A 14,524-nucleotide genomic window follows, 5' to 3' on the forward strand; every position below is an offset into this window, starting at 1 on the left:
TTTTTTTTTTTTTTTTTGGCTAGAAGACAAAAAACCCGTCTTCTAATATCTTAGAGGTTAGAACTGCTTCACATACATTCCTCCACCAAACACTGGCAAGGAGGATGGAATATCCATGACTGGCTTAGAGTAATTAAGATTCAAGTTACATGGCCTCCCAATATGCAAAAAGACCTGGGGCTTTAATAATCTACATATTTGACACAATTAGTCACTTGTCTTGCATTATATTTTGCTTCCAGCCCTTGGCAGAATGGTCTAATAGTCAATGACCCTGTCATCAACTTCCTTTTTTTCTTTTTTTTTTGAGACAGAGTCTCGCTCTGTCGCCCAGGCTGGAGTGCAGTGGCACGATCTCGGCTCACTGCAAGCTCCGCCTCCCGGGTTTACGCCATTCTCCTGCCTCAGCCTCCCGAGTAACTGGGACTACAGGCGCCCGCCACCTCGCCCGGCTAGTTTTTTTGTATTTTTTTAGTAGAGACGGGGTTTCACCGTGTTAGCCAGGATGGTCTCGATCTCCTGACCTCGTGATCCGCCCGTCTTGGCCTCCCAAAGTGCTGGGATTACAGGCTTGAGCCACTGCGCCCGGCCAACTTTCTTTTTTTCTAAACCTACTTTCTATCTTCTACTCCTCAGGAGTTCCTGACACCCATCATTTTTTTTTTTTTCCTTTTTCTTTCTGTCAGAATCTCCTCTCAAATCAAATGGAATTATGAAAGTCAGGATAAGACAATATATTACTATATGTGGTATGCAGAATAATAGCCCCCTAAAGATGTCTACATCTTGATCTTTGGAATCTATGTATCAGGTTACGTGGAAAGGAGAATTAAGGCTCATAACACTGATACGGTGAAACCTGTACCACACTTCTATCCTGCAGAATTATAAAATAAATTTGTATTACTTTAAGCTACTAAGTTTGTGGTAATTTCTTACAGAAGTGATAGAAAACACAATACACTTTCCAAAAAAATGTAAATTTTAACAATAGACAAAGCCCTTCCTTGACTTAGCACATTTTTGGTTGCAAGAGATAGAAACTTGATTCAAAACAAAAATGAATCTATTGGGTTACATCACCGAATTGTGGAAAAGACAGGAATGGAACTGTGTCAGGAAGGCCTAGAACCAAGATGTTAACATCATCCCCCATCCCCAGTCACCGAGCATCTGTATCTGTTCTCTTCATTCACACCACCTTAGTCCCAATAGCAGGGAACTTGGCCAACCACAGCTCTGGATCTGCCCCCATGACTCAAACACCTCCCATTAGGCCCCACCTCCAATCCGGGGGATCAAATTTCAACATGAAGTTTGGAGGGGAAGAATTTCCAAACCATAGCATTCCACCCCTGGCCCCCAAAACTGATGTCCTTCTCACATGTAAAGTACAATCATCCATCTCAATAGTACCAAATGTCTTAAGTTGTTCCAGCACCAACTCAAAAGTCCAAAGTCTAAAATCTCATCTGAGATTCAAAACCAGTTCCTTTCAGCTATCAGCACGTAAAATAAAAAACAAGTTATTTAATTCCAAGATACAATGATTATACAGGCATTCCCATATCAGACATTCCCATGCCAAATGGGAGTAATCAGTGAAAAAGAAAGGGGTACTAGGTCCCATGCATGTCCAAAACCCAGCAGGGCAGACACTACATCTTAAAGCTCCAAAATAATCTCCTATGATTCCATGTCATGCAACCTGGGCACACTGGTGGGTCCTGAGGCCTCAAGCAGACCCTTCCCTGTGGCTATTCTGGGTGCAGCCCATGTGGCTGCTCTCATAAGGTGGAGTCAAATGCCAGAGGATTTCCAGGCTGAAGGTACACACTGCTGGTGGCTCTATCATTCTAAGGGCTGGAGGGCAGTGCCCCTCCTGCAAGTCCACTAGGCATTACTCCAGCAGAGGCTGGCTGTGAGGGGTCTGACTCTGCAGCAGGCTCTTGCTTGGGCACCCAGGCTTTTCAATAAACTCTCTGAAATCTAGGTGGAAGCCACATCTCTGCAGCTTTTGCATTCTGTGGGCCTGCAGAATTAATACCACGTGGACACCACCAAGGCTTCCACCTTGTGCCCTCTAGAGCAGCAGCACCAATCTTATCTGCGGCTCCTGGGGTCATTTGAGCCACAGCTGGTACAGCCTGGGAACAGCATCCTGAGGCAGTGAATAGCGGTGTGCCCTGGTCCTGTCCCTCAAAACCAATCTGTCCTCCTAATACCCCTAGGCCTGTGATGGGAGGGGTGGCTGCCCAGCAGAAATTTCGATTTGTGAAATGCCTTTGTGGCCTTTTCCCCATTGTCTTGACTATTAATACCTAGATCCCTTTTTGTCACCCTAAACTCTTTAGCAACCTGTGGCTCCAGCTTGATCATATTCTTGGATTCCTCTTCTGAAAATGTTCTTTCCTTCTCTATTACATGACCAGGCTGAGAATTTTCCAGTATTTTACACTCGCTTTTAATTATAAATTCTGCCCTTAAGTCATGCCTTTGCTGCTGCAATTCAACATATGCTGTTAAAAGTAATCATGACACTTCTCAATTGCTTTGCTGCTTAGAAATTTCTTCTGTCAATTATGCTAGGTCATTACTCTTATGTTTGGTCTTCCACAAAGCCCTAGGGCATGGACACAATGCAGCCAAGTTCTTTGCTGTGCTGTAACACGGGTGATCTCTGCTTCAGTTCCCAGTAAGTTCCTCATTTCCACCTGAGACCTTGTCAACATGGCCTTTACTGTCTATATTTCTTTTTTAGTTTTCTAAAATTTTTTAGAAGTCCCCATTTGACATACTGTCTACACTTCTATCAGCATTTTGGTTATAACCAATTAATCAATCTGTAAGAAGTTCCAACCTCTGAGAATTTCCAATCTCTAAATTCCTCATCTTTTTGTCTTCTTGTAACCAGGTGCCTTGGTGTTAAAAATCACCCACTTTCTTTTCTTCCTTCCTTCTCTAGACACTCCCTTTCAGCAATGCCTGCTTATCTAATTAGGCTCTTGCTTGAGAAATCCCAGAGGCTAACCTTGAAACAAATCAAGGACAGAGCCCTCATTAAGGAATTCTCCCACTTGGAGAGAGTAACCAACAATTAGTCCACCACCATCAGGCCAAAGTCAAGATTTTGCCAACCAGACCTCTGGCCAGGCATTACCCAAGATAACCACTGGAACAAGACACACAGACCCTGCACCCTGCACCTCCACATGTCTCCAAGTTTCCCTTTAAAACCCTATGGTAAATTTTAAAACGTAAGATGGTACTTTCATTGCAGCACTATCCACAATAGCAAAGACATGGAATGAACCTAAATGCCCATCAATGATAGACTGGATAAAGAAAATGTGGTACATATACGCCCTGCAATACTATGCAGCCATAAAAAATGAGATCATGTCCTTTGCAGGGACATGGATGAACCTGGAAGTCACTATCCTCGGCAAACTAATGCAGGAACAAACAAAAAAGCAAACACCACATGTTCTCAATTGTAAGTGGGAGCTGAATGATAAGAACACATGGACACATGGTGGGGGACAACACACTAGGGCCTGTGGGGATGAGGGTTGGGGGAGGGAGAGCATCAGGAAGAACAGCTAATGGGCACTGGGCTTAATACCTAGGTGATGGAATGATCTGTGCAGCAAACTACCATGGCACACGTTTACCTATGTAACAAATCCGCACACCCTGCACATGCACCCAGGAACTTAAAATATTGAAGTTGAAGAAATAAAGATGGCACTTTCGAATGCTAGTTCACTATGTTTTTTTTTTTTTTTTTTTTGAGACGGAGTCTCGCTCTGTCGCCCAGGCTGGAGTGCAGTGGCCGGATCTCAGCTCACTGCAAGCTCCGTCTCCCGGGTTTATGCCATTCTCCTGCCTCCGCCTCCGAGTAGCTGGGACAACAGGGCCCCGCCCCCCCCCCCGGCTAGTTTTTTTTTTTTTTTTTTTTGTATTTTTTAGTAGAGACGGGGTTTCACGCCCAGATGGTCTCGATCTCCTGACCTCGTGATCCGCCCCTCTCTATATTCCTGCCCTTCTGTTCCTCCTCATGTGAGTGCTTGGGATTACAGGCTTGACGCTCATAAATATTCTGTTCTTAAGTTTGCTGGCTCTCCAATTAAACCTGCTTTTCCTCCCACCAATCCTAGACTCTAATGTCTGCTGTTTGAGCGGTAACAGCTGAACCTAAATCTGGTTACATTCTGAGCCCTCCAAACTCTTCCAACCTCAGTCCATTACCCAGTTCCAAAGCTGCTTCCACATGTTTAGGTATTGTTAAAGCAATACTCCACTCCTCAGTATCAATTTTCTGTCTTATTCCATTTTGTATTGTTATAAAAGAATACCAGACATCGGTAATTTATTAAGAAAAAAAGGCTTATTTAGGACGGGGGTAGTGGTTCATGCCAGCACGTTGGGAGGCCGAAGCTGGTGGATCATGAGGTCAAGAGATCGAGACGAACCTGGCCAACATGGTGAAACCCCATTTCTACTAAAAATACAAAAATTAGCTGTGTGTGGTGGTGCGCACCTGTAGTCCCAGGTACTCCGGAGGCTGAGGCAGAAGAATCGCTTGAATCAGGGAGGTGGAGGTTGCAGTGAGCCGAGATTGCACCATTGCACTCCAGCCTGGTGACAGAGACTCCGTCTCAAAAAAAAAAAAGAAACAGAAAAAAAAGGTTTATATAGCTCATGATGCTGATGGCTGCAAAGTCCAAGACTGGGCATCTGCAGTTGATGAGGGCCTCACACCTGCTTCCACTCACAGTGGAAAGCAAAGGGGAGCTTGTGTGTGCAGAGATCACATGGCAAGAAAAGGAAGAGAACGGAAGGGAGGTGCCAGGCTTTTTTTAACAACCAGCTCTCATTAGAACAGAGAACTCATACAAGGGAGGGGGTTAATCTATCCATGAAGGATCTGCCCCCATGACCCAATCACCTCTCATTAGGTCTCACCTCCAACACTGGGGAGCAAATTTCAGCATGAGACTTGGAGAGGTCAAACATCCAAACCATAGCATAGTCCAAGTGTTAAGTGTCCCATCGAACACGAGGGCATCAGCACAGTCACAGCCTTTGGAAGAACTGCTCTAAGGCAGACAGAAGCCCCAAGCTGTGTCTACTGTGACCTAAGAAATGGAAGCCATGTTTATAGTTTCAGACATTTTCAGACTAATAAAACAAGTGTTTTTTGTTGCTTTGCATATGTGAAGGGAGGGAGGATGGAGGGCTGTTTACTACTGGCTAATCCGGCACCTAAACTGATCATATAAACGGCAATCTCCTCTGCAGTCTGTATTAGTCAGCTTGGGCTACCATAATGTGTGGTAAACAAGCAATTTTTTTTTTCTCACAGTTCTGGAGGCTGGAAGTTTGAGATCAGGGTGCCAATGTGGTTGGGTTCTGCGGAGGGCTTGCTTCTGGTTTTTAGACAGCAAGGTGTCTTTTCTTATAATGACACTTATCCTGTTAAATCAGGGCCCCTTCCTCAATACCTCATTTAACCTTAATTACTTCCATAAAGGCTGTATCTCCAAATATAATCATATTGAGGGTTAGGGCTTATAGATATTTATTTATATAAATGTGAAAACATAGGGCAATGTGCCTCTGAGCAAGTACCCTAGATGCTAATCCTCTTTCAGTTTCAGCTGAAACACTGAAAATAAAACCTATGAGAAATAACAGCTTCTAAAATTTGGATAAACTCATCTTAATCCATGCTTAAAATAATCTCCATGATTTTCACTATTTTGTAAAATAATGTTTGACCTCCCAAAGCAATGGCTTGCATTCCATTTTAGTGAAAGACAAAAATACATAACATATGTATGTATGTGTGCATATATATATACACACACACACACATATATAATACATATTTTTTTGTAGAGACAAGGTCTCACTCTATTGCTCAAGATGGAGTACAGTGCGATCATGGCTCACTGTAACCTGAAACTCCTGAGCTCGAGGGATCCTCCCCACTCAGCCTCCTAAGTAGCTGGAACTACAGGCATGCACCATGCTGGGCTAATTTTTTTATTTTTTGTAGAGATAGGGTCTCCCTATGTTTCCCAGACTGGTGTCGAACTCCTGGCCTCAAGCAATTCTCCCACTCTGGCCTCCCAAAGTACTGGGATTACAGGCTAGGATTACTAAAGTGTTTGGCCTTAGTAAAATATTTTTCATCATACTGCAGTGACCTCAATTTTGAAAACATTGACAGAAAGTTGTACACTTTTTTAATTCTTTCTGCTGTGCACAAATTCATAGCAAAAATGTTTTGTTTTGTTTTTTAACAGAAAACAGGAGCCTTTGACACAAAGTACAGCATTTTAAAAATTCAAAAAAAGGCCAGGTGCAGTGGCTCATGCCTGTAATCCTAGCACTTTGGGACGCCAAGATGGGCGGATCACCTGAGGTCAAGAGTTCAAGACCTGCCTCACCAACATGGTGAAACCCTGTCTCTACTAAAAAAAAAAAAAAATTCAAAAAACAAACAGAAAATAGGAGCTGAAAATTAAATACCTCAGATTACAAACTATTTTCAAGATCCTTCAAGTACCTCCAGCATGCTTTTCTGTAAAAATAATCCATACTATCATCCTTGTATGCTGGACATACATATGAAATACTAGATCTCGAGAAGGCCAAGAATAAGATGCGGTCCATAATCTCTAACTTAGCCAAGAGATGCACAACCCACATATAAATGACCAATTCTTAAATGTGACAATGGGAGTCTTACTGTGGCTGAAACAGGAAAGACTTTCCAGAGAAGGCCGGACTTGACTCAGGAGTTGATAGGACCTAGATAAACTGGCAAAGGAGGGGAAGGTGACTGCAATTTTTCTCATCTATGCCATAAAGTGGATCTCTAAAGCACTACTGGGCAGCATAATAGTTCTAGCATTAATTGCTACATGTTCTTCAGAGCAATAAAATAGTCTACAATTCAATTACAGATTTTACTAGTCTAATTCACTTGTTTTCATTAATTCAGACTATCCTTCAACCCAATCAGCCCAAATTCAAGAAGTCTTACTATGTACAGTGATTTATTTTTATTGAAAATACAAAGTAATATTAAAGAAAATATTTAAATAAAGTCATTCCATATCCGGCTACACTAACACAATCAATTTGTTTTGCATACTACCTTCCACATGCATAAAGATTTTACAAAGTCACAATCATAGTATGCATCCTATTTTGTACTGTGCTCATTTTACTTACCATATCAAACATGTCCACGTTTCTACAGACTTCCACATAATTATCTGAATGGCAGGACAATACTTCACTATTTTTATTATCGCACTTTCTTCTTTGACATGGAGATTTTTTTCCCCAATTTTTGTTATTATAAAGAATGCAGACATAAACATCTTCATGCATTTATCTTTTTTCTGAATTACTTTTAAGGTTAAAAGTACAGAAGTAGAATTTATGAGGCAAAGGATATGGCCATTTTTATAGCCCCTGCTATATAGTACCATATTGTGTTTCCAAAGGCTTGCATCTATTTAAAATGCCATCTGAAATAAATGCATTAAAATTTTCCTTCTAAATTTTTTTTTTAAAATCAGAAGTGCTAGGTAGTTTTAAACTTCAGTAAAGTTAAAAATAATCATTGTCTCTTTTTAAAAAATGAAGAGTGTGGAATAGATGGTCTCACAGATAACTAATGGTTTAAAAGAGTTAAGCAACACACACATCCCAACTATTCCGGTTATGGCACACATGGAAAGCAATGCTGTAGGCACACTGAGGAAAATGGACAAAGGTGGTTCTGGCCCAGAGGCTCGAGTCACTCAGGCCACCTCTGGATGTAGTAAGGGGTGAGGGGATCCGTATCTAGGCATATCTGTGATTTGCAGTGCCAGTGTGCATGGTTCAGGAAACTCTAATCAAGGAGAGGTTAAATGACTTAAGTCACAAAATCTAGTTAGTGGCAGCATTGGGAAATAAATGCAAATATCTTCTTGTCAACGTATTTTCTACTAATCACAACTGCTCTACATGCTTTCTGGCTCTAAAATTCAATCATATATGCAGACATGTATCTACATTTAAGAATAAAGAGGATTTCCTAACATGCTTGAACTAAAGACACCTAAACTAGCAATTTACATCAAAGCTGAAAATTAAAAACAGTCCTTAGCATAAACAAATATTTGACTATCTTCTCATCAATTTTTCAGACTTGCCATTCTTTTAAATTTAGTTTGTAAACTCTTTGAACAGTAACAATCTTTTGCACAGTATTTTGTATATCTCTGGTAGTCAGTAAATAGAGAATAACAACAATAAATTATCTACACTATAAAGGAAAAAACTAGACAAAGTAAATCCACATTCTAAATAATTCTGAAGGTGAAAAAAGTATTGACTTTGTAGAGGTAGAGAAGATTCCCTCTTTAAATTTCAAATTCCTGCTAGCTAAATGGAGTTTTTTTTTTTTTGGAGACAGGGTCTCGCCAGGCTAGTCTCCAACTCCTAGGCTCAAGTGATCCTCCTGCCTCAGCCTCCCAAAATGCTGGGATTACAGGCATGAGCCACCATGCCCAGCCAGACATCTTAATATATGCTATCTACTATATCATAGGCTCTTGAGAAACATTTCATTTCACAGAATGGTTCTGATCGATCCCCAGTGTTGATGCTACCAAGAGGAAAAGATTCACTACAAAGGTAGTTCACCTTTTACCAGGTGTCAAATATTCCATATTAACTTTGAAAAGCAGAGATTATAGGTATTAATCCCACTGATTCAACTGTGTATATACATAAGATTTTTCTTGACCATGAATCACCACATTTGGAAGTAGAGTGGGGTTAGGAATTACAATTTACTGATCCCCTATCATGTGCCAGACACAATTACCAGGTAAGGAACTTCAAACCCTGCATTTTAAACTATACTCCAAAACAGTGATTGCCTGGTCATTTCTGCAGATTCAATCAGACATTATACACACAAACACACCCATGAGACCGCATGGCACTGGGAAGATTACCCACTATTTCCCACTTATTAAGATCTGGATCATATTTCTCAATGCTCTGAAGATACGTTCCCTTTGAGTAGGAGTATCCTCCAGTGACATAAATACATCCATTCATGATGACGGCACCGCACTCCATCCTCCTTTCCATCATGGGAGCTATCTCTCTCCATTCATTTTGTTCAGGGTCATAGCATTCTGTGATTGTAGTTTGTCCACCGACTAGATAGAGCTTATTTTCAAACGGAACTGAGCACAATCCATATTCTTTTAAAAAGAGAAAAAGAAAAGAGCAATTTTTTAAAGGATAACAAACAAAAGAGATTCCACAGTGTGGTAATGTAATAATCCTTTACAATTCAGCACACAAAAAATAGGTGAGTGGTGGCATTTTGATTCTGGCACGCAATACTGCAACACTGAGGCTGAAAATCATTCCCCGTCACCTAATTCAGAGGGTCTGTTCCTGCCATGCTGCCATTATACTTCAGCTTGTCCTTAAGCTGGCTTCGTAGGAGGCCAGGGAGAAACTCACCCAACAGATCACCTTTCTGGGAATTTCCCAACACAGACACCTTTTACTTGACACCTATGTGTAAAAGACGGTAGCAGTAGAATCCTTATAGAAAGACACACTTGATAAGCAGTGGTGTCCCTTCAGGTCTTGGCAGCTGTCTCCTTAACCAGTGGCATGCAATCTGGTATGCCTGCTGCCACAGGTGCCACATAGGGTGGCCTTGTATGCTTCTCACACTGCCAGTCCAGTTACGAACTCAAGAAGCTAAAGAAACACACCCAGACTCGTGGGGCATGACAGTCTATCATCCTTAGAAGCTGTGAAGGGCGCCCCCAGGCGGAGGGCTGCTGTATGGGATCTGCGTCCTGGGGCTGGAAGTCTGTATATGGGGGGGTCCTCCTAGGCTATTTTAGTGTTTTCCATTTTATCTCCCTCTCCACACCCAAACCTGCTGGATCTTCAAAGCACCAAGATATCTCACAACTCTACGTCTCCCTTCTTCCCAGGGCTGTGACAACAGTAAGGCTAGCAAGGTCCTTAGGGTGCAAAATGCAGGGAGGCAGAACTCTGTGAGTCAGATGCACCGCGTGGCCTTACATTTTGTGCCTGAAGCACCTCATTTGCCTCATCCTGGTCTCTGCCCTGTTTCTTCCACACCCCCGCTTTTATCATCACTCCTAGCCTGTCAGTTCACTCTCTGAGAATAACAGTCATAAAATTACACTTAAATACCTCTCGCCCCAAAGGAAGAGGAGGATTTGTCAGTGCATTCAAATTAAAGCAAGGAAAGATTTAGCGCACTATCGCTGAGCTGTTCCTTCTGCCTTGAAGTCTCTCCTCTCCCCAGGTCTCTGCACAGCTGCATCCTTCCTGTCATTCCGGTCTTATCTTACTCTCACCTCTTCAAAGGGCCTTCCCTGACCACCAAGCCTGAAGTGGCCAGTCAGGCATCTCTACATCATCCTGTTTTAACTCTCTCCATAGCACTTCTCATTATCTGGAATGGTTCTTTTCTTTTCTTTTTTAGAGACAGGGTCTTGCTCTGTCACCCAGGTTGGAGAGCAATGGCATAATCATAGCTCAATATAGCCTCAAACTCCTGGGCTCAAGTAATCCTCCCATCTCAGCCTCTCAAGAAGCTGGGACTATAGGTACACATCACCACAAGTGGCTAATTTTTGTATTTTTGTAGAGATGGGGTCTCCCTTTATTGCCCAGGCTGGTCTACAACTCCTGGCCTCAAGAGATCCTCCTCTGCCTCAGCCTCTCAAAGTGCTGGGCTTACAGTTGTGAGCCACACCTTGCCAGGTGTGTTTCTTATCGTCTCTCTCTCCCTCCTGGCAGCACAGGAACTGTGTCCTGCCCACTAATCTATTCCTAATTGGAGAATGGGAACTGTCTGACACCTTGTGAGAATTCAATAAACATTTGTTGAATAATGAATGAATTGTACTTTGTACACTTGTGTCCCAATGTATCCTCAAATTATAACATAGAAGGAAAGCTTGTAATAAGCAAGCCCCTCTTTAGAAAGAATAATACAATCAGAAATGTGATTTCCAGATGAGTGTGGTGGTGCACACCTATAATCCTAGCTACTGGGGAGGCTGAGGCTAGAGGACTGCTTGAGCCCAGGAGTTCAAGGCTAGTCTGGACAACACAGTGAGACTCTGTCTCTAAAAAACAAACAAAAAGCGATTTCCTCTTTAGGAGTGGAAGACAACTTCTGATCAGTAAAGTTCTCCCTCATTTTTTTTTTTTTTTTTTTGAGACAGAGTCTCACTCTGTCTCCCAGGCTGGAGTGCAGTGGTGCAATCTCGGCTCACTGCAATCTCTGCTTCCTGGGTTCAAGTGATTCTCACGCTTCAGCCACCCAAGTAGCTGGGATTACAGGTGTGCACTGTAGCTGGGATTACAGGTGCACGCCACCATGCCTGGCTAATTTTTGTATTTTTAGTAGAGATGTGGTTTTGCCATGTTGCCCAGGTGCTAGTCTTAAACTCCTGGACTCAAGCAATGCACTGAGATTACAGGTGTAAGCCACTGTGCCAGGCCCTCCCTAGGTTTTGACAGTTAAGGAAAGTCTTAGAAGACTGCATTTTGCTTTGCTTCCACATATTTTCTCAAGTTACTGACATCCAATAAAATAATTATCCTACTTCTTAAAAATTCATTTGTTACTTTCCAGTTATTTATATGTTGAATTTTTATAGGATTTACTTGTTTCAAGTACTTGTAAAACACTGCTTATATCAATTATATGAATCATTCAATTAATGGTTATTGTGAAAATTAATGATAGTTCAAAATTTTATCATTTGGTAAAAGTGCTTCAACATCACTTACTAGGCTTTTCTTAAATTACTCAAAGTTTATCAAAACACCCAATTTTGATTCATATGTTAAGAAAGCCATCTCAGTCTTCCTATAGCAGTAAAAATATTTAAAGTAAAGTGATTCCTAATTATTTTTTCTCTTTTACTCAAATACAACACGTGTTCTATTATTGCTGATAGGAACTTTTTCTTCCTGAGTTGTAACTGCTTTTTTTCTTGTTGGTTAATCCCTCTAAGCCACTGAGGCTCCGGGACTGTGCCTTGCTCACTGTGCTCCTGGCACTGTGTATATAGTAGCATGTAGCATGCACACAGCAGATATGTTAGATGTGAATGAGTGAACAAATGAATAATCAAGAATGGGAGTGACGCCATCTGTCACAGCTCAAAAGTTTGCACACAAGCATAAAACATCAACACACGGCAGTCTGTATTCAGTGTTAGATGAGTGATATGAACAAACAGCTAGAGGGATTCAGAGAAAACCACAACATCCATTTGAAATGATTTCAATTTTTTTTCCTAATATATTTTCTCATTGAAGAGCCTGTAAAGTTTATGTAGTACAACTTCCTGATTTTACTGGAAAGTAAGGCCCAAGAGCTTAATCTACTTGCCAATGGCAAGGCAGGTAAATAAATGGCAGCACCAGGAAAGTTCTCTCTCTACTTGACACAGCTCTCCACAGGTCCTTCTTTATCACATACTGCTTCCTCTCTGCTCTTCACACACTCTTCTTCCTCAGCTTATCCCTCAACTCTGCCCGTTTCCTAGGATTCCGCCCATAGCTGTATTGCTGGTCCCACCCTCCCAAGGCATTGTATTCATCCCCATACCCACAGCCACCATCCAAGCAAACAATACCCAGATCTCTACATTCAGCTACCTCCCTCCTCCTCAGCTGCAGACCCACATTTCCCTTTGCCTGCTGGACAGCTCTTTTGGGTTATCCAATGATTCCTTCACTCTAAACTATAAAATTGAGCTCATCACTTCCCCTCTTCTCCCTTCCTGTCAGCTTCTCCTTCAGTACTCCCCATTCTCCCAGACAACCAGCCAGAGCCCCGAGATGACCGTCAACTCCTTTCTCTCCCTCATCTCCTGTATGCTGTCAGTCAAGGAAGCAATCAGCTGTTGAATCCATGACATTCATCACATCAGCCCTTCTTTTTACTTCTACCACTTCTTCAGGCTTTCAGCATTTCTCCCTTGGTTAAACACAATAGTCTTAGTAGATCCCCTTGCTGTCTTTCTCCCAATCTACCTAAAAGGAGTTCTCTTTTTAAAACCAGAGCTGGGCCAGGCTCAGTGGCTGAGGCCTGTAATCCCAGTGCTTTGGGAGGCTAAGGCAGGTGGATGACTTTAGGCCAGGAGTTCAAGACCAGCCTGGCCAACATGGTGAAACCCTGTCTCTACTTAAAAAAAAATACAAAAATTAGCCAGGCGTGGTGGCGCATGACTGTAATCCCAGCTACCTGGGAGGCTGAGACACAAGAATCGCTGAACCCAAGATTGCACCACTGCACTCCAGCCTGGGCAACAGAGCGAGACTGTCTTAAAAACAAAACAAAACAACAACAAAAAACAAACCTAGACCTGATCACACATCATTCTCTTGCTTGAAAACCTTTGATGATTCTGCATTTTAAAAATTACCCAGACTGAGCTGGGTGCGGTGCCTCACGCCTGTAATTCCAGCACTTTGGGAGGCTGAGGAAGGCGAATCACAAGGTCAGGAGTTCAAGACCAGTCTGGCCAACATGGTGAAACCCCATCTCTACTAAAAATACAAAAAATTAGCCAGGCATAGTGGTGGCGCCTGTAATCTCAGCTACTTGGGAGGCTGAGGCAGGAGAATAGCTTGAACCTGGGATGTGGAGGTTACAGTGAGCTGAGATCACTCCACTCCACTACAGCCTGGGCAACAGAGCAAGACTCCATCTCAAAAAACAAACAAAAAAAATTGCCCAGACTGCCATTCAAAGCTCTCCATGACATGCTCTCCAACTGAGCTCTCCCATCCGATCTTCCACTCTACCCTCTTACATTCCACTCATTCACGTCTACTCCCAGGTAATGAAATACACCTGAAACTTTCCTTTCCCCCTTCCTCCACTGGACTGACTTCTTGCCAGAAAAACCCTTCCTCAAGAACTACCTTCCTTATCTGGGGCCATTCTTTAAGGCCCAGATCAAAACCACCCACCGTTGGAAGCATTCTAAGATGGTCAGATTTCCCTTAATTAGACTTACACTCTCTTTATTCTCAATTTCAATAGCACTTGTTTTTACAGAACTTAGCAGAGACTATCCTGTATTTCCATTATGTATGTATATTTGCTCCCGGATTCTGAGCTCCTATGGTAGTAGAGACTAGCACTTAATCATCTTATATAATTATCAGAATCCTACCTTTTCCAATGTAGGGTCTCAATAAATGTCACCTCGAATTCAATGTAACTACAGTCTCGTGTTTTCCAATTATACAAACTACCCCATTAAAGGGGTTAAGATAAAATATAATACTTATATTATCTTTAAAAAATAATAGTAGTCGCCGGGCGCGGTGGCTCAAGCCTGTAATCCCAGCACTTTGGGAGGCCGAGACGGGCGGATCACGAGGTCAGGAGTTCGAGACCATCCTGGCTAAC

At 42.2% G+C, this 14,524-nt stretch overlaps 1 protein-coding gene across 2 annotated transcripts in view; it reads right to left on the reverse strand.

The window, feature by feature from the left end:
* KLHL23 (kelch like family member 23) overlaps window positions 1-14,524 on the reverse strand; it is a 35,189-nt gene that overhangs the window by 9,519 nt on the left and 11,146 nt on the right. Inside the window, exon 4 of one of the 2 annotated variants that reach the window (XM_017854469.1) lies at window positions 8,479-9,287. The exons of the other annotated variant lie outside the window; for it this stretch is intronic. Within the exon in view, the coding sequence (XP_017709958.1) occupies window positions 8,977-9,287 (311 nt within the window). The 3' untranslated portion in view covers window positions 8,479-8,976. Of the gene's footprint in view, window positions 1-8,478; window positions 9,288-14,524 lie in introns of those variants that run through there. 2 annotated transcript variants of the gene reach the window in all.

The sequence above is a fragment of the Rhinopithecus bieti genome, unplaced genomic scaffold, assembly GCF_001698545.2.
Source record: "Rhinopithecus bieti isolate Rb0 unplaced genomic scaffold, ASM169854v2 scaffold_37314, whole genome shotgun sequence".
Lineage (NCBI taxonomy): Eukaryota > Metazoa > Chordata > Mammalia > Primates > Cercopithecidae > Rhinopithecus > Rhinopithecus bieti.